The sequence below is a fragment of the Polistes fuscatus genome, unplaced genomic scaffold, assembly GCF_010416935.1.
Source record: "Polistes fuscatus isolate 324 unplaced genomic scaffold, CU_Pfus_HIC Scaffold6, whole genome shotgun sequence".
In the NCBI taxonomy this organism is placed as follows: Eukaryota; Metazoa; Arthropoda; class Insecta; order Hymenoptera; family Vespidae; genus Polistes; species Polistes fuscatus.
Window position 1 is genome coordinate 8,728,557 of NW_025113140.1, and position 20,858 is coordinate 8,749,414.

At 38.5% G+C, this 20,858-nt stretch overlaps 1 protein-coding gene across 1 annotated transcript; it reads right to left on the reverse strand.

Moving 5' to 3' along the window:
* Positions 1–71: 71 nt before the first annotated feature.
* On the reverse strand, positions 72–19,245 carry LOC122523505 (neither inactivation nor afterpotential protein C). The gene is made up of 23 exons (XM_043645279.1): positions 18,965–19,245; positions 13,424–13,739; positions 13,134–13,315; positions 10,839–10,943; positions 8,248–8,639; positions 7,313–7,403; positions 7,130–7,225; positions 6,861–7,046; positions 6,607–6,795; positions 6,344–6,543; positions 5,602–5,942; positions 5,304–5,514; positions 5,079–5,220; positions 4,453–4,914; positions 4,042–4,331; positions 3,679–3,938; positions 3,524–3,601; positions 3,260–3,438; positions 2,946–3,163; positions 1,540–1,672; positions 1,258–1,469; positions 1,090–1,186; positions 72–995 (listed from the first exon to the last, which is right to left on the reverse strand). The coding sequence occupies exons 2-23, from the start codon at positions 13,716–13,718 to the stop codon at positions 666–668; spliced, it is 4,689 nt and encodes a 1,562-aa protein (XP_043501214.1). The 5' UTR covers positions 13,719–13,739; positions 18,965–19,245; the 3' UTR covers positions 72–665.
* Between the last annotated feature and the right edge of the window lie 1,613 nt (positions 19,246–20,858).

Sequence of the window (20,858 nt, forward strand, 5' to 3'; positions counted from 1 at the left end):
TTTCTTCGTGGCTTCGTGCAATCAGTTCCGTTAAACAAATCAAAGTTTGCGTGTGTCGGTAAGATTATTTCGGAGGTCGCGAGAAGAAGAGGACAAATACGATTCATTAAGTTACGTGAACGAGGGGGGTGGGGGCAGGTGGTGGTGGTGGTGGTATGGAAACGAGCCGTGCTAGATACACAATAACGTGTTATATCAATCATTAGTATTTCTTTTATGAATGAAAACTAATGGATAATTCGAAAACTCGTTAGAAATATGTTCTCTTTGTATCTTATACTTCAATTAATTTGCTGCAACTTGGAACATATTTAGGTATTGAAAAAAACGAGAGAGAGAGAGAAAGAGAAAGAGAAAGAGAGAGAGAGAAAGGGGTACGTTCTTTTGAAGAAATTAAATAATTAAATAAGTTACTTGTACGTCGGACAGATACTCTGCACGAAATCTATGTGAACAGTAGTAGCTCGTTCAAAGTTATACGATAGAACTACGACATCAAAAAAAAAATATTGTGATTGTCGGTTTATCAAAAAGTTTCGATTAATTATAGATACCTGAGTAGAAGAATAGATTGTAAGTGATTAACTATTTGTTCTGTTTCTATTTTTCCTCTCTCTTTCTCTCTGTCTTTCTTTCTTTTTTTTTGTTTTTTCTTTTTTTCGAATTTAGAGTTCAGAGACGTAACCTTCGACGACAATTCCAGGAGCAAGTTCGGTGGTGATACTTTCAGAAACGTCGCCAGTATTGTTGCTGCGATCCCCGCCAGCAGACCATGCACCTTCTCTACCATACTTTTCCGACATTCTGATCATTTCGTTGGGACTCCATTCGGAGGAATCTCTTCGGCTTCCGCTGCTTCTGTAAACGACATTGGACTCGTATTGATCCTCGTGGCTGATCGGACGTCCGTAAGGTGATGGGGAAGGAACGTAACTGTCATAAATGGCGGTACGTTTCATCGAGGCACGTTGATGAGGAGTTTTTCTCAACATGGCCTGTAACAAATATTATCAATTATCATCTTATAGACAAATCTATTTGTATTAATCCCTCGCGTTATCTTCTTCCATTTTTTTTCTTTTCACTCACCTGAAAGTTAAATGGTGGTTGATCGTCCCCGCCACCGCTGCCGTCGTCGTTGTTGTTTCTACGACCCAACATTTGTAACTCTTGTATCGGATTAGGACTGAAAAGTGTAGATTAAACATTAACATCGATTATCTAAACGAAATACGAATAATAAAGTTACGAACGAACCGATTGCTGGGTAGGGCACTACTGGTATTTCGATTAACTTTGTCTTCGAATTCCCAATCGTTACCGGTATCTAAATTATTTCTGGTTCGACTTTCCGTATTGTGATGAACATCGTAGTTGCGTATCGGGGCTGGTGACACTCGGCCGTACGGAATTGGAGGAGGGGGTGCATGTTTCTTAGAACGTACCGACCCGATATTCTCGTAATTATTCTACAAAATGAAAATCCAAAGGTTGATGAAATAATCATTGAGAATGTTATCAATGAATGATCGAACTTACTGAGCGAGGATTATGAGCGTTAGAAGATCCAATAGGACTACGATCGATCGCGGCTTGGTGTAATCCGGTGTTGCTGATTTTCGGCCGGGTTGTTGAATCTTCCGGTGGACATCGGACCGGGATATTCGGGTCTCTGGAAAACGGAGTGTTGATCAGACTCTGTCCCCCGCTGCCCGATGGGCGTTGTTGCACCACGCGATGTGGTGAATTCGTCGTTTGAACCTCGACGTCTGAAAAATGCATACAGATTGATGATCGAGAATGATTTCTCTCTCTTCGAGCGAGATGGACTGCTATTTGTTCTTTCTTCTGTTCTTTCTTTCTTTCTTTTTTTATTATTATTATTATTATTATTATTATTATTATTGTTTCTATCTTTTTAGATGCACGAAGATTTTTCTAACAATAATCTATCTAATGGTAAACCGGAAGAATATATTACGCGATCGTTGTTACAAATATTTTCAATCTTCTGGCGAGACGAAGAAAACGCGAGATCGATCGATATTTATTGTTAAATAGAATTAATGAATAATCAATATTATAGTAGAAACAGAGCTGTTCGTGTTCTTTCTCTCTTTCTCTCTCTCTCTTTCTTTCTTTCTTTCTTTCTTTCTCTCTTTCTTTAATTATATCGGATAATCGATAACGATTGTACGAATGATTAACAAACGAGATCTGTTTTCGACGTTTTTAGCGAATTAGAAGCTTACTCAATTGTTGACATTATTTTGTTAAGTGCTTGGCCTGCTTTTTTACTGTTATATTCTTCACTTATTCTTCACGTAGCATTCATTGTGCGTGAACGAGCAGTTGGAATAGCACCATCGAAGACGATCACATATCTTCGATAGAGACATACGTCATACAACGCAACGTAGAAGATTCTTTTTTTTTTGTACGCGTGAATAAAGATCAGAGAAGAGACTAGGACAAGACACAGACACAGGCACAGGCACAGATACGGACGTACACATACACATGTAATAACGGAGGGCTACGGGCGTAAAAAGGCAAGCGTGAGAAAGAAAATTGGAGCGTGTCGTTTACCAATTGCAAGCAAAAATATTCGTGTCATATATGAAGGTAACATATTTGATTTTGAATTTTTGTATTTTTCTAATGACTTACAAACATTGTTTGAATGGAGGATTGAGTAAAAGGGAGGAATTAATATTTACGTATATTTAATTAAGTAACTAAGAACCAACATATGTTTTTTAAAAATAATATTTAAGTTAGATATGTATGCGGTAAACAAATTGTTGTAATGAGTCAAATTGGCTCAGTCCGTAAATCTAGTGTTAATCATTATACATGGAATCATCCGACACGACAATTTTTGCTCGCAAAGGGAAGACTAGAGTGGGGGAAAAGCAGAATAATTATAGACTTTACAAACTCACCCAGTTTTCTTCTTCTTTTTCCCCGTAGGATTGCTCATGTAACTCGTATCGAAGTACGGCATTTCGCGATAAATGTCGAAGGGTAACTTGTGAACTTGGGGTGGTTTGGTCTGGCCTAGGTATGCGGATGCTTTGATGCCTGGGTCGATTTTATCTAACGGTATGCGTTCATTCGTCGCTTCTAGCGTCACCGCTATCGCTTGATTGAACAAATGAACCTTCGAAACAAAATGAAGTGTTCAGAATTATTATGAACAGGGGTGTTGGGTGTTTTAAGTGAACGATAAATTTTGTTAAGATCGTTTGTGACTCACTTGTTGCGAAAAATGCACGAGGTCTTGAAAGCGGGCTGCACGGTAATGTAGGAGGACTTGAAATATGGTCTTCGATCTCCATTTGCTGCTGTAGAATTTGATGAAGTCCTTCGTCTCCTGATCCATTTCCCCCTTCAGCAACGGAGCAGTTTCCTTCCTCACAACATGACCCCTGTACGCTGTTTCAGGATTGTCAGATATTTTTCATTCGACAAATTTTTCTCTCTCTCTCTCTCTCTTTTGTTTCTTGTCTCTTCTTCTTACCTTTCTGTAAAATCAACGCTGCATCCTCTTGAGACAACTCTATCGACGGTTCCTTTTTCTTTATCGACGCTTTCTTCACTGAAACAATACCCGTTAGATTTGGCTGAGAAAAAAATCTGTTGATAATATTATTATTCACCGTATCTTTTACCTACCAGTTTGTTTCTTCAGATTAACTACCTTCGTCGCGATATTTTTCCGTGCCAAAAATGATCTCATCATGCATTGAACTTTGACGATTTTCTTCACTTGGGTCTCGTACAATCGCGACAGATATTCCTCGTTGTAATATTTTAAAAATACTTTAGTTTTACCGATTATCCATCCTTCCATTTTTAATCTCACTAATAGCAATCGACAATTGTCCTTGGTCATTTCTACGTTCTCGTCGAAGTCGAATGCCAAAAATTTGTATCTGCGTTAAGAAACGTCAAATCGTTATTTTGTTAAATTAATAAAAAAGACCAAAAAAAAAGAAGAATAGAAGAAAGAGAATAAAAAAAAAACGAAGGATGAACCTTCGAAGAAATTCCTGAAAAGTTATTCTGTAAGGGTAGCCTCGTTGTCTAGCCTTGGCAGTGTCTAATACGGCTAGTGCTCTGATTTGTTGTCTCACTACGTCACGATAGAAACCTTGTGGTGTACCCTCGAGATCGGAACGAATGCATCTGACAAAGTGCACACCACCGCTTCCACCACCCAACGAAAGGCTCTTCAAAATTTCTAAACTCGATGATCGAAATGTTGCCGCGCAGGTTCTCATCTTACGAGTTTGGGAATATTGGCCCTTAGATGCAGTATTGAATTTCTAGATATAAAATAGTATTTTAATTACAAAATAGTAATTTTTTTAAAAATTTAATTTACATATGTGTCACAAAGCGTATTTGTCTATTAACATTTTGAAGTTACGAATGAAATATTTTTACCCTAAGCTTCGTAGTTTCTTGCATGAGAGTTTCCCATTTACTTTTATTCGTTTTCTTTTCCTCTTTTTGCGGTGTTTCAACCACTATCGTAAGATTACCAGATTTCGTTAATTTGTTCGTAAACATTTGTTTGACCGTTTCGAACGAGGATAATCTCAAAGTTTCAATCATTTCCGGTGGGACAAAGTCGCGATTCTTTTCAGCGATCTCGCTGGCATCGTAAACGAGTTTTCCGGTATAATGAGCTACGGTAAATTCGTGTGAGCTTATCTGTTTTATGTGCGCCCCTTGTATTCGTTGTTTGATCTTTTCAAAAATATATTGAACATCCTGTAATTGTCTAGAAGCATCGTCGATAATGTGAAACAATCCGGTATCCTTTCCCATCAGTTGATCTATCGCTTCTTTGTTGTCGTCAAAATGTAATTTTTGAATGGTTATCTCCTCCTCTTCTTGTTCTTGCTATATAAATTGAAAAATGAGAACCAAAAATGTGATATAAACTTTTGGATACACCTACTACATTTACACTGTATTACAATGGATTGATATTTTTATGTAAGAATGTGCGTTTATCCAAATGTTCGTGTACGGTAACGTGTATCGTAAATTAAAATCATTCTCACCATTTCCCATGCAAATATTCGTTGATTGTAATGACACTGCATTTGTTCGTTGGTCGTGTTAACGAACAATTGTTCGATGCGGTTTACCGCGAAACATTCGAAACCGAAAAGATCGAGAACACTTATGGAATATTTGTCACCACTGAAACGTAATGAAAAATCAAACGAATTCGTAGTTAATTGAAAATTGAAAGGATCGTTTAAACAAATTCGAGAGTGTCTTACAAAAGAGTACGGGTAACCGTGAACTTGAGGTTTATCGTGTTAATTAACCAATCAACTAATCGTTGATAAATCTTATTCGCTAATACATCCCTTGCTTCTCTTGCTTCCTCGCAGGTATGTTTTTTACGAATGGCTGCACCTTTTCTGATCAAGCAATAGTTCATTAAAGCCCAAGAAAATTTTTTGGGATCCAAATCGAGCAACTCCGCGACTGAAAATTTGTACGTAGATAAATAAACGAAATGTCACAGTTCTCAAATTCGTCGATTTCAAATAAACGAATAATAAATTTCGTTACCTCTGTTTGCTATTTCGTTGCTGTCCATTTCAGCAACGCCATTGCTACCCTCGACGAATCGTATTTCTCCGAGCAACAAAATGGCGGCTAATATTTTCCACAACGTGTCGCAGTATTCTTCCATTTCCATGATCTTCAAATTTTCTTTCATAACACCAAATCTGGTCACGTTTCCATCGGGATCGTTCCTAACTTTGAAAGATCGTTTCCTTTCGTTACCCTTGTCGCTTATTCGTAGATAACGCATTCTTCTACCACTCGGAAGATTATAGTTTCTTAATTTTCCGGCCGCATCGAGGCCGTCGTAAAAATAATAAAATATATGAAAATTCGATTGATTCCTGAAATTGAATAATTAAGTCAATTTAATATTCGATAACTGAAGTTTTATAAATGTTTAGGCTTCTGCAAATCGAACCGGGTTTCTCGACGTTTACTACGAAGCCTGTGAAGTATCAACCCATTCTACGTTGGAAGTTGGAGTGGTAGTAGATAACAGGGACACTAGATTGAACAGGCTATATAGGTTTGTAAGCTCTTTCAATCGAAATTATTATTATTTCTAATTGAAAATAATATCATTAAGATGGTTACATAATTTAGATCCTATTTTCAAATTATTTAACATTTTCGTAACTAGCGACCCATAAAATAATCGTTCATGCAACAATCGGACACCGATTGAAGATTTTGTTTAAAGCTGATTTTATTCGTTTCATTTGAAAACAATTAATACACGTACCTGTCACGAGTAGAAACTCGCCATTTTTCCAATTGATAAAGCCAGAATATTGCTCCGGATGCTTTCCCAGAGGAACCATAAGTCGTTTGGATTTGCAGCACGCATCTCGTTGAATTTGGATTGAGGGGTGTAGCAGCGTTGCTGAATACATGAATCACTTTCAAAGCACGCAACAATCTCGATCCGGTGTCTTGCAAGCTCTAGATTAATGTAAATGATCGTATTGAATCTAATCTTGATATTTCGTAAATAATTATACTCGCCTTTCCAAGGAACATTAGGTGTTCTATGGCATACAACATGTTGGTCGTTTTTCCCGAATTACTTTCGCCAGAAAATAAAATGTGTTGGGGTTCCTCGTTATGAAGTACGTCTTGATAAGCGCTATCTGCTACCGAATAAACGTGCGGTGCATTATCCGAACGAGATTTGCATTGATATTTGGTATGATCCTAAATCAAAATCAATGTCAATTAGATTATTAATGCGTTTAGATATATTTTATTATTTTTCTTACATGCGGTCCATAAATGTCGTGTCTCTCGTTAGGATTCAGTATCAAAAGAACGTCCCCGACAAATGTATGAAAGTGGCCTTGTTGCAATCTTTCCTGCAACTCGTCCAATATTGCATCCTCCGTTAAAACTTCGAGAGCCGCTAGATCCTCCGTGAACATAGCTTCCGGTGGTTTGGTTTGATGCGTCTAATCAAAATAAATTCAAAGTGCATAGAATATCACTTTTTGAAGTTATACTTTTTTTTTTTTTAATTTCATTAATTTTATACCTTTAACAAATTTTTACGAACGATCGTTTCCGGTTGTCTACCTTCTTTACCCTTTTCCAAAGCGTCCATAGCCAATGCTTTTATTTCTTGTGCCAGCTATACCCGATTAGAACAAAACGTAAATTATAATCGTCGATTGAATTGTTTTTTGAAATTTTAATGGGAAATAAAAAAACAATCTACCAAATAATCGTTTTCCGGTAATTCCGCTAAAAATGGATGTTCGATGATTTCGGCCATGAACGGTCTGTTGTCAGGATTTTTTTCTAAACATCTGCGAAAATATAATATATAATTTTGGATCAATTTTTAATTACTCGTCATTGTTCATTATTTTCTGCATTTGTATAATTTCTATAGAAAAGAAAAAAAGAAAACGTAATGATAACGTTCCGTGCAAAAAAATCAGATTCAACGATCACTCTGTGTAAAAATAAATTGAAAAATCGATATTTGTTTCTTCGTAAGACGAGCAACGTCAGCGCAAGCGTTCAATGTATACAAAAAATTTTGTTTACAAATTCTTAGGAGCATGCGTTCGTTACAATATCATTCGAACGACTAACGCATTAGTTCGTTTATACGTTAGTATAAGTTGTCCTCTGTGATGTTTACAATTTGTTTTTAAATACTCGACCTATTTTCTCTGCTTTCAGTCTGTTTCCAACAGACAAACAGCGAAGACGTGTACTACGACGAAGCCGAGAATATTAAACACCTTTTCTTCAAATTTAGATTCAGTTAAGGTAATTAAAATATTTTTTTAATCTATTATTACACATTTAAACTTATAAATAATTTAATTAACTCCTATTCCAATGCATTTTTAACGCATAATTTTATCGAACGATTGTTTCTACGTTTTCTTTTCCAGATTTATTTTTTTTTTCAAACATAAAATATATCCTATATAAGGAAAAAACAAATTTAAATGAACATATATATTAAATCGTTTGCGTAGTTGATATCATATTTTTAATTTATTTAAACTATCAAAACTCTCTTTGCAAAAAGATATTTATAGAAATTAATCGAATATCAGCAATATTATTCTATTTAACAATTAATGCAATTATTCATAGAAAAGAAAAAGAAAAAGAAAAATAATTTCAACGTACTCTGAAATAAAATCGTTGAAATTTTGCGTCCAATTGGATTGTCTGTAGAGAGTCGGCGGTGGATTACGAACGATTTGGAACAATGCACGAGTTGGATGCATATCTTGAAAGGGTGGTTTACCATCAGCCAATTCGATCGCAGTGATACCAACAGCCCAAACATCGGCACGACTTCCGTATCCGCTATCGGAACCAGCAGCCTTACTGGTAACCATTTCCGGTGCCATCCAATTCGGCGAACCAATGCAAGTATTTCTTTTACCTAATTCTCCTTTAATCATTTTCGATAATCCAAAATCAACGAGCCTTATTTCGCCCTCTTTCGTCAATAATATGTTGCTGCCACGTACGTCACGATGAATAATATTGTTTTCGTGTAGGTGTATCAATGCCTGAAAAATTGATTAATAGTAATTAGGTAGGAGAACGAATAAGAATAAGAAGAAAAGAAAAAGGAGTAGGAGAAAGGGGGTGGGTGGGTAGGGGGGAAGAGAATGGCGAGCTTTGGTACGCGGCATCTTTGGCGCCTCTCGAGAATCCTCTTTATAGATTTACTGCAAATTGAACGATCTATAATTTGCGGCCTGCCGTCTCTCTGGCTGCGTAACAAGCGATGCCAGTTAGAATGAGAGAGAGAGAGAGAGAGAGAGAGGATTGTGAAGTTGGCATGCGCATGAAATCATTAATACTCGACTCCATCGGTTTGATTTCGTATTAGTTTTGAGAAAAATTATCTAATTATCTTCGGTTGATCATATTTTTCTTTCAATCATTATTATTATTTATATCGATTTTTATTTCTATGTATATTCTATATAAGAAAGAAGAGTTATACAATGATAGATTAGAAAATACGATAAGAATATTTTGCAAATAATAACGAGGTAATAACAACGGTAGAAAGATGATACGTGTAATAAATAAAACGCGTTTTATAACGTTACGTCGTCGTACTTTGGTGGAGGGAGGAAGAAGGAGAAGGAGGAGGAGGAAGGGAATCGTTTTTCTACGATGGACAGAGAATGTAAATGTAAAAAATTTCTTTCGCGTTTTCATAGAGGAATCGAGGAGTAAGGGTTCAACTTTTTCGCGGCCATTTGTTTCACGTGTAATTTGCCGGTATTAAACGTCAGCGTGGTCTGATTTACCGTACGAGCGACGAGCGTGCTCGAATCGCTACCGTGCCAAGAAATATTTCGCGAGATGGAAACTAAAGAGAAAGTAAGAGAGAGAAAGAGAAAGAGAGAGAGAGAGAGACCTCCCAAATACCGCATCCGTTGCGCTTCCGAGTTTGACGGAAAAACGTTTGGACGTTTAACGTACGCGAATAATATATTGTGAGTAGTTATACTAAATACAAAATAAATTCTTACAATTAGTATACCCCATTCGCGTTAGTTAAAAAAAAAAAAAAATAGGAAACGATTGGAGAGGTAAGACAAGGACCACACATTGCGCGTAAAACGATTCCAAACGGAAATAGGCGTTTAAATGTGGCGTGCCACTAGTCCGTGTATCCTGCGACCTTACGTTTTTCCAAGCTTTTTCGTATTTTTATCGTTTCACTTTGATTTTCTTACTTTTTCTTGTCTCTCTTTTTTCTTTTTCTTTTTTTTTTTTTTTTTTTTCAATACGTTTCCTGCGCAAAGTATGACTTTAAAGGGTCGTTCTCGTACGTACGTACGAACTTAAACGATCTACCTCAGCTGTTAATTATACATCATAAGATCGTGTCATTGTAAATCCTTGCCCTCGGATCTCATGGTTTCTATTCGGTTGTTACGGTAAATGATAGTTTCCAATGTTCCTTAGATCTAATCCTTGTATTTCAATACTCAATACTTACTTTTCTATTCCTTATTTATTCGATTCCGTGGAAATTATTTTTGTTTCGATTTTTTTCAATTCGAATTTCCAATAATTCACACTTTTTTCTTCCCTTCAATTTTTATTTATGAATATGAAAGGAACCATAAAATTTATTATATCTATATCATTGCAATTATTTCTCTAATAGAAATAATATAATTGAGATCTGTATATTATAATTAAATTTCTTTTTTATTTTCTTACACGACGTTAATTAAAAATCTTCACAAGTGTTGGCTGCAGTGTTAGTGATCTCGATAAAAAAAAAAATAATTGTCTTTATTTTATTCTTTTGTAGAAAGAAGTGTACGTAAAGATGGAAAGTAAGAGAAGTCAGGAAGGGTTTTCTGTTACGTCGTTTACCGATCGTAAGAGATTCCGAGAGAGAATTCAAGTTTCTTTTTATTTCGCGATTCAGGTATAGAAAGAAGAAGGATACGAGCGGATAAAAGAAAGAAAAAAAGAAAGAAATAAAGAAAGAAAGAAAGAAAGAAGGCAGGGAGCCTTTGGTTCGCGAGGTGCTTAATTAGCGAGCTATCTCGGCTGTCTTATTTGCGATTTATGCTCGAAGGTAGTAGACTTTAGCCGATCGAGTTTATATCTTTCGCGAAGTTGTCTCACAATAATCAGTTTGCTGAAGAACTTTAGTCTATCGTTCATTCTCTCTCTCTCTCTCTCTCTCTCTATTTACAGATAATATCGTTTAACTTTGTTCGGCTTACCTTGATTACCTCTTTAAGGATATAAGCGATGTGTTCCTCGCGCATTTTTTTATTCGAAGCGATGAGACCTCTCACCAAGTCCATTACTGATCCACCTTCGCAAAGCTGAAAAAAAGAAAAAGAAAAGAAGGAAAGGTAGACGAGGTATAAAGAAATAAATGCAAAATTGTGAAGTAACGTTTAGAATCGAGACACGTACACCGCTTATACGTACACGTGTCTACCACTTACACCCACATTTACACTCATAACACATACACGTTCGTCCACGTAATACGTATATACGTTATTTTTAATCTAACGGCATTTAAAGAAATTACAAAAGCAAAATTCAATTCGTAGTTCATTTAGATCGTGTCTCTATTCGAGAGTCCAAGGTCCCGTCTAACCGTGATTGAAATACCTACGTAATTGCGGAAGTAATTTGGACAACCTGAGACTATCCACGAGAATTAACGTGTTTTTCTTTTATTTCTTTTTCTTTTTATAGCGCGTTAATCGTTCCACCTCGAACTCCCATCTCTTCTCGTTCTCGTTCTTACGTTTAACTGATGTTAAATTAAATAAAAAAAAAAACAAAGGATAAACTACAACGATTTTTTGTAATAAAATTTTGAAAAACAAGCCGTAAGAAAATGAATTATTGTTTCTTAATCGAACGAGAGAAAGAAAGTGTCGACGATTAATCGGAAAATTTTCTTAGCCTTTTTTTTTTTTTTTTTTCTACGTAGAGAAACGTTGAAACGATTCAACCAATGATCTTCGTAGTCGTCGTCGTTCGTGCAAGCACGCGTAGCTTCGTAAAGACTTGCGTACGATATGAAATACAACCGGCGATAAATCCTGTTGAGCGCGTAAACTGCATCATCTCTCTTTTTTTTTTCTTTTTTTTTTCTACCTTTCTCATTCCTCCCCTATTACTTTCAACCCTTAATCATCTTCCCTTTTTTTTCTTTTCTTTTACTCTTCCTATTGCCATAGGATTTTCCTTTCCTTCTTTTTTCTTCTTCTTCATCTTCTTCTTTTTTATTTTATCACTCGAATGTTTATATTCTTTCATTTAAGTATCTAAGCTAGAAAGAAAAAGAAGATGAAGAAGAAAAGTATGATGTTCATCATCATCATCATCATCATCATTATTATAATAATCTTGGTAAAAGGGAGAAGTAAAATGTTTTCGCTTTTGGATATCGTCGATCGATCAAGAAGCCGCTTTCTTTCTTAACTGACCCGACGAGCTTTATCCGAGGATAAGTAATCATATTTTTGTTTTCACCGTGGAGGTCCGCCCGTAAATTAGGGCAGCGACATGCCAGGCCTCACCTGCGCACACAAACGAGTTTAATGATTGTTTAATGGCCACGCGTGTCGTAAATAATCCGTGTATTCGACCGTCTCAAATGCTTGAAATTGCCTTCTGCTCTCGAGGCACGGGTATATACGCGCCGAGAACCTCGCTTCTGGCCTCGTTTCTTTCCTTTCTTCCTCACCTCTCGACTCTCCACTTCCTCCCCCCCACCTCACCCCCTTGACCCCCCTTGTCCCCTCTTGTCTCCTCCCTCTCTTCCCCCCTTCACTCTTTGCAAGATCCCCTTCTCTTGCCAGAGAGGGTGAAATGAAGAGAAAGAAAATTTACGACGCTAGAGGAAAAGAGAGAAACGCGTTAGAAATTTTCTTCGCGAGAAAATCATCGATGGTTAATAACGTCTAACACGTTTCAATCTAAATTTTGAATTATTTGTTAAACGGTTTTCTTCTAGGTTTTTAATAACGTAATACGTGTGGCTAGGTTGAAAAGTTTCAAGCCTGATTTTCGTCAAAATCAAAAATCAAAGTTGTTAGTTTTGAACTATGATAAATCTACTGTCTTAAGTAAATTTTTTAATCAAAATATAAATCATGATTGTGTGTCCGAAAGAATGGCCTACGTTTTACTGGTTTGTTCGAAAACAAAAGTATCGAAATAATTTCTTGGAAAGTGTTCAAACGTTTCGTAAAAATAAAATTTAATATTCAGAACATCTGATCCAATTAATTATTGTTCAAACGTTTCTGATTGTCTATAACGGTTGTGTGGTTGGTATTTCTAATTTAAACGAAAAATTAAAAATAAATAAATAATACGAGTTAAGAGATACAATGCGTTTGTACGTGATACGGCTCGATTGTCAGTCGAGTGTTTTTAATTAATGAAATTAGTCGTTTATTCGAAGCTACGATGCAAATGTGGTTTTTTAACGAGGATGCGCAAATTGTATACGAAGATAAAATAAAAAAGAAGAATAAATGATTCACCTCCATGACGAACCATATCTGATCGTATTCCGTTTTCTTTCCAGATCTTCTACGATAAATCCCATAGAAGTCAGGAAGGTTCGAATGTCCAGCAAAATCTCGCAAAACTCTGTACTCCTCTACGATCAAGGCCTGTGTTTCCGGTGTAAGCTTTTGTATTTTAATCGCAACCTTTTTGTTGCCTGTAATCCAAATTCATAATATGATTATTAATACACAAAATTGTAATTTTTAACAGGAAAAAAAAAAAAAAAAGAAAAAGAACGAAAGAAAGAACGTGTTTATTTTACCAGCTTGTTGATCGATCGCTTCGTAAACGTCACCGCAAACTCCGGAACCAATAACATCCTTGAGAACATATCTTTTTTCCGGATCTTGTATGCTGTCCAATCGTTGAAGAGTACCCTGACCACCACCACCACCACCACTACCACCACCACCAGGTGCACTTTTTTCTCGTATATCAAAATCATCGTCATCGTAATTGTCGTTGGGGTCACGGTATTTGCCGGCACGTCTTCCACCACCACCACCACCATCACCACCAGCAGATCTTCCTCTTCTGTCGTAATCGTAATCGTCCATTTAAGTAATTTCTTCGTTTCTCTATCAACCGATTAGAAAATGAATGAATAATAATGAATAAATAATGAATAAATATGAAATTAGATGGAAGTATAGTAGGGTTCGGTTGACGGGGACAGGGGGGAAGAGGGGTAGAGGGGAGAGGGGGGATGGCAAAATGGTATCGAAATACTAATTCATTGGTATCCGGGGAAAAAAATATGTAAAACATTGGCAAAGAGAGAAGAAAGGTTTCGCGATTACTCGAAGTAGTCGACGACGAAGCGGTTTTCAGAGTGGTGCACGTACTACGGCACTCGATGATTCGTCGATGCGTAGAGAGGACCGTGTCGCATCGGCCGCCCTCGGAGAGGATGACTCTTCGAACGTACTTGGAATATTTTTAAGTGACTTTGCCGTCGCCACCGTCACCGACGACTATGACTATGACTATGACGACAACGACGACAACGACGACGACGACGACGACGAAGAAGCTTTTGCTGCGCTTCCATCACAAAGCCGAGTGCTAATTATATTCATTCTCGAGAGTACCGCGTGAACGAGAGGTAATCGTTAATTAGCAGCTTGCCTTCCTCCCGAAAACTTACACGATTTCAACGATACGAGATGTATTCGGAAAACCGATTTGCGTGGTTACATCCACGAGATTACAGATATAAACATTTCTTGTTTTTTTTTTTTCTTGATTTTTCTTTCTAAATCAAACTACGGGATAAACAGTTACTACGATTATTTCATTATCAATCGTACTTGTGAAATCTATTGAATATTAACGTTTATTATTTCAATGTTAGTTTGTAATCGGTCGACTGTCGAGTAAAGTAAAATAATTCAACGTTCTATATCGGTTAGTATAGATACTTCAGCGAACGAACGAACGAACGGAGGTCTACAACGACCCATGGTCATGCGGGGTACTTGTGGGGCTACGGAAACATCGTAGGTGGTGGGTACATATCCCATTTATCGGATCCCGAGGATTACGTAAGATTATTTAACGTGTATGCGGATCCACATGTTCATCGATACAACTCTCTCTTATATGAGCTTTTTTTTTTTTATTATACATAGAAGAGTAACTATAGTTGGATATTACCTTTACGTAATACGATATTTCTTGATCATTTCACAACAAATCATTTTCATTTATTTTATTTATACTTTACACGATTACTTTCTCCTTCTTCTTCTTCTTCCTCTTCTTCTTCTTCTTCTTATTGATTATATTATTTTATCGTTTATCGTTCGAACTATTACGGGGAGACTGTTTTAATCTCGTTTCTTGCGACGTTCCTTCCTTCATCCATTCTTTACCACGCAGTTGATAAGCTTCACCGGCACGAAAAGCTTTCTCTCTCTCTCTCTTTCTCTCTCCTTTTCTCTCACACTTTCTCTCTTTAATCGGATCATCGTTCAAAGTCTCGGGAGTCTAGTTTTTCCAAGTCGCGAGTATATTTCGCCAATGTCTTTCTTTCAAAAAAAGCGTCGGAAGAGAGAAAGAAAACGTCTCTTTGTGAAGGGAAAACGAGAATTCGAGTAGAAATTGTTGGTCTTGTTGGGAAGATCGATCGTTTCTCAAAGAGTCGTAGGGAATAATGAAGTAACACGAAGACTTCTCTCTCTCTCTCTCTCTTTCTCTCTCTCCTATTCTCGTTGATCCGTTTAAAAAAAGCTTCCTATCTCTCTCTTTCTTTGCTCTCATTAGTTTCGCGCGCGAAATCTTTCCCACAAAGCGTAGCTCGGACAACCTTCTCTCTCTCTCTCTCTTTTCTCTCTGTTCCAACCTTCTTCTTACCCTTTTAAAGAGAGCGCGAGTTCTGCTGCGTTCCCCCTCTTGGATGATGCGTTAGCGCGCGACAGAGTGAGAGACAGGGGGGTGGTAAGGGGGCTGGGGACGGGGAGAAAACTCGGATGAGGATGGAAATGAGAGACGAGAACGAGAAGAAAGAAATAATGGAAGGAGGAGGAGGAGGAGGAGGAGGAGGAGGACAAGTCGAGGCGAGTAGCACGAAAAAGTTTTTTCTGAAATCACGGGCCGGCCGAGTCGTCCTTTCCTCCCTCGACTCCACCTTCTCTCTCTCTCTTTCTTTCTCCTCCTCGTCCTCCTCCTACTCCTTTTGCTTCACCTCCTTCTTGTTCTTCTTCATCTTGTTTTTTCGATATGGCGTGCAGTCGAGCATCAATAATTTAGCGCCCTGTCGTACCAATAAACTCGCGACTCTCTGGACAAAGCGACTAGTAAAAGCTAATGTCTGTGTGTGTGTGTGTGTAAAAGAGAGAGAGAGAGAAAGAGAAAGAGTTGGTCGGTCGATCAACAACGAGCGTGCTTTGCTTTTCTTACGGTCGTTCACATATAGTCACCGCGACGCGTATTTTCTGTTCGCCTTAACCTCTCGCTCGTGTTTTATCCTTCGTTTTCTCTCTCTCTCTCTTTCTTTCTCTTTCTTTCTGTATGTCTCTGTCTCTGTTCGATTACAAGCGACAAGAAGCGGCATTACACGGGACACGCCGCGCCGACAAATCGACGGATTATGCTGGACGAGCGTCGGAGCCACCGCGAATAAATGAATTGGCTAACGATCCTGAATTCTCAACCTACCCACCCCCCTTTTCTCGCTTCTTTTTTTTTCCCCAACTTCGATGCACAACCTCCTTTGCTTTCTTGCTTTCTTTCTTCTTTCTCTTTAACGGTGCGAACGGAAATACACGATCCGGTCAAGATTTACGCGAATACATGAGAAACTAACTTTATCAGTAATACATGTTTCAACATATTAATTATTTAATTTTCTCTCTCTCTCTCTCTCTCTCTGTCTTTAGGGGAGAATTTATTTAGATTTATTATATCTTTGGAATATTTGTTCCTTCAAATTCACGATAATCGTAGAATACTTTGATTTATCTATTTCTCTCTTTTTAATGATACGAACGGAAAAACACGCGAATTCGTGAGAAAGTAATTTATTTAATAATACCTATTTCAACATATTCATTATTTATCTTTCTCTCTCTCTCTCTTCACGAGAGAATTTATTTAAATTTATTATATATTGAATTCACGTAGATAATCGTAGAATATATGGGACGATGGTGGTTCGTATTCGAAAAGGGTTTAATTTCCTTATAACGACTGTGGGAAAAGTCGATATCTCGTGAAGCAGAAGGAATGTTGTTAGTCCCGCGAAATCCTTCGGAAGAAGCGAGACCGGTGCCAGGAAGGTTCAACGAATAAAACAGAAGGGGTAGGGGGAAGAAGGGGGAAGGGGTAGGGGGAAGAAGGGGGAAGGGGTCAATCGGGGGTTTTCGGCCCAGTTCCAGCAATTCTTCCAACTTCCAAAAGGATTCGACGATATTTATTTCTTCTTATATAAACCGATGCGTGGACAAAGGAAGAGACTATCCTTTGTTTCTAAATTCTTGCCAACTGACGAGACTTTTCTTTTCAACTTTCCTCCCTCCCCCTGGCCCACTTCTTTGCAATTTCTATCGATACGAGGCTTGGAGCAATAGATAAAAGGAAATATATCGGAGTTAGATGAACGGATTGAAAATTCGAGTATACACGCGAGACAGTAAAGGTGTGCAGTAGGGGTGTTTTAATGCGATCAAAGTTGCGGCGGAGGGGGAGGGGGAGGGGGAGGAAAAATAAAAGTTTCGAGACGTCCTTAGCCGGTGACGAGGAGGAGAATCGAAGGTTTCTTGTCGCCACCACCACCACCACCATCACCACCATCACCACCATCACCATCAGCACCACCGTCATCACACCACCATCACCACCATCACCATCATCACCAGCACCACCTTGTCCATCTTCTTGTCTTTACTTTGTCAGCCTTTTACAGACGCCCGGAGATCGATCCTTTCGGCAGATAACGCATTCGCATTCGCCATGGAATTCCACAGGACGCGAAGGTGTCGCGCTTTACCTGGTTGCTTTCTCTTCCCTCTCTCTCTCTCTCTCTCACTTTATCTTTGTGTTTGCAGATCGAAAAATCCGTACCGAGGTTCCTCGATCGTACGTTATTTCCGTCGGAGGGCTTAATCGCTACCGGGAATCTCAGCTCGGTTTCTTCTTCCTCGAAGCTCATGCAACATTTAACTTCTCTTTACGATCGATCTCTTTTTCTTTGCTTTTTAATCTTTTATTTCCTCTTTCTCTCTCTTTCTTTTATTATTTTTTTTTGCTTTCTTTCTTTATTTCTTCCCGACTTTGTTTTATCGTAGACGAATACAACAACTTCTTTTTCTTTCTTTCTTTTCATATTAAGTTCCTTTTTTAGATGAAAAATTTTCACGCGAATCACGGATTTCATCGAGTGGGGTGGGAGGGACGAAACGATCGGAGAAATACGAGCTGGCCGAAAGAGGAGGAACTTCTTAGTCGTTTGGTAGTTTTTGTTATCCACTTGTTCACGAGCGTCGAGGGAAACGGTCGCGCGTACGTAGGTAGGTACGTACGTACGTACGTACTCTCTTTCTCTTTTTATTTCTTTCTTTATTTATTTGTTTCTTTCTTTCAAAGGTTCGTCGTCGTTTTCCTTTTCGTTCGATTCACCACTCGTCGTCGCACGTCTCTTTTTCTACGCGTCCTCGCAAAATATCGTGGAACACGTGTTCCGGCACCTCGAAGACACGAGTACCGTGGAACACGTAAAGAAGAGAAAAGAGAAAGAGAGAAAGAAAGAAAGAGAGAAGACCACAACTCGATCATCGTATTTCTTCTTCTTCACCTTCTTCTTCTTCTTTCTTTCTTTCTTTCTTTCTTTCTTTCGTATAGTTGACACGAGGAAGATTCGGTTAAAGGGTAGTAGGTACTTCGAAATGTCTGACATTATCTCAATGATATGAAATAAGTATGTAATAAGTAAATTATTGTATGAAAAATAATATGAAAAGTTTCTCAAGGTTTGAGAATGCAATTGCAGGAAGTAAGGAGAGGGGTGAGGAGGTGGTGGTGGGTACAAGCGGTAAGAGGGGAAACGAGAGTGGTCTCTTAACCGACTCGGGGCAACTCACTTTTAATTAAGACGTCTGGCAAGTCGCGTAAGCAAGTTGCACAAGGAAGGAAGCAAGCAAGCCAGCAAGCAAGCAAGCAAGCAAGTCGCGTAAGCCCTAAGGCGTCAGGTCTAGCAATGATGTTCGTAGACTAGATCTTGACTAGTACGACGAGCTTCTGTTGGTTGTAATGTTTAACTAAGAGCTAACATGTAGGAGGAGAGTTTCCTATAAAGAGAACGTACCACCAACAAGCTCCTCAAACCAACAACAACACCCCAAAACAGTAGCAGTAGTAACAGACAGGTAGGCAGGCAGGCAGGCAGGCAGGCAGCAGCAACACCACCACCATAAACAGCGTCCCCAAACACCGCACCGACGAGCAAGCCACCACCAACAGCAGCAACAGCAGCAGCAGTAGCAGCAGTAGCACGCTGGAGTGCAAAGGGGGAAAAGACTGAGGCTCCTTCTTTCTCGCGAGGAAGGAAGGAAGGAAGGGAAGGGGCGCTTGGCTTCCATGATCCAATAACGCCGACTTAATTAACTAACTGCTAACTCGCAAGCTTGTTAGCTCACATTGATTTCGTTTTCAGCGTATAGTCGTCTTCTCGCGCGTCCCCCTACCCTCCCTAGCTCCCTCCTCGTGTCTGCGCCGTTAACTTTATTATTATTATTATTATTATTATTATTATTATTTTATTTTATATGAAAAAAAATGGATCGTTTCATTCTATTGAAATTCGTCTCATTTCTTCTTCTATTACTTATTTTGGATAGATTCTCGTGGCAGTCAGTCAAGCAGTTAGTTAATAATCAGTCAGCCGTACTTTTCAAATTTTCCGATCGATTCGAAGGACAATAGCGAGAAACTCTGGATAGGTCCGATAAGTAAAAAGGGAATTTAGGATTAAGAATTGGATTATAATAAAGAGGGATTTCAAATATATTATCTACTATTGAAGATTATTTCTCATGAAGGATGTAATAGTAGTAGTAGTAGTGGTAGTTAGTAATAGGGAGACTTCGAGGGAGGTAAGAATGTGCGTTAGAGATGTGCCGGAGCATCGTGCTCGCGCTTCTAATCTTGTTGCTCGGATCGATGCGCCTTGAAAAAGATCTCTGGTGGGTCGCGATAAATTAATGCGCTTTATCGCGGCTTCTTCAGGGTCCTTCTGTATTACTACTACTACTATTACTATTACTACTACTACGAAGACGACGACGACGAGGACGACAACGGTAGTCAAAGGGATGCCGCTTGTTGCGAGCTCGCGAGTTCAGATTAATGCGGATATGCGTCTACGTATCTCGGTTCGTTCTTCTTCTTCTTGCGACAAACTTTTTTTTCTTTCCTCGACCCCCCCCTTCCACCTCCCCTCCACCTCCCCCGGTCCGATGATTTTCATCGAATCTTCTTCTTCTTCTGACCGCATCCGTTCGAGAACCATCATCCAATAGCTTGATTACGATCCTATTTCGGCATCTTCGTGTCGCACCTCTATTCGAATGGGTAAAATACCTATTTACGAATAAAGTATCGGATAAATAGAGAAACTATGTGAAGAAATGAAGGAAAGAAACCAACGACGACTGGCTGACATTGTCATTAAACAGTTTTTCTATTTTAATCGAATTGTGATTTAGATTAGAATCAAGAAATCAACAACGGTTTTACTACTACTACTACTATTACGTGTCCGTCTCCTGCGACGAGATTTACGTAAAAACAAGAGTCGAATAGTCGTCGTCGCGAAGTTCTCATCGGAAAACGGAAACTTGTCATCTCCGGGAAAGCCAAAAGAATCGTGGGAGGTTAATCATCGTGCAGGCTCGACAAAAGCGTTTGATTTTTCCCGAGGATCATCGATAGAAAGATAAAGAAAGAAAGGAAGAAAGAAATAGAGGTGGGGATTGAAACGCGAATGTTTCCTCTCTCTCTCTCTCTCTCTTTCTTTTGGTACTCTCCTCCCCCTTTTTCCCTCCCTCTCGTTCGTTTATTCTCTCATACAAAATCAATAAGCTCTTCCTCGTTCACTCGTTCGTTCGTTCGTTCGTTCGCTCGAATGAACCTCTTCTCTTCTCTTCTCGTCTCTCTTTCACCCTTTTTATCTCTCTCCCCCCCCCAACCCCGCTTCTTCT

Excerpts from the sequence above, each read along its gene's own strand:
- LOC122523505 (XM_043645279.1), bottom strand. The coding sequence starts at position 13,718 with ATGGACGATTACGATTACGACAGAAGAGGAAGATCTGCTGGTGGTGAT. Across the intron at positions 5,943-6,343 it reads CGAGTTTCTACTCGTGACAG|GAATCAATCGAATTTTCATA; the intron begins GTACGTGTATTA and ends ATTCAATTTCAG. Across the intron at positions 996-1,089 it reads AACCACCATTTAACTTTCAG|GCCATGTTGAGAAAAACTCC; the intron begins GTGAGTGAAAAG and ends TATTTGTTACAG.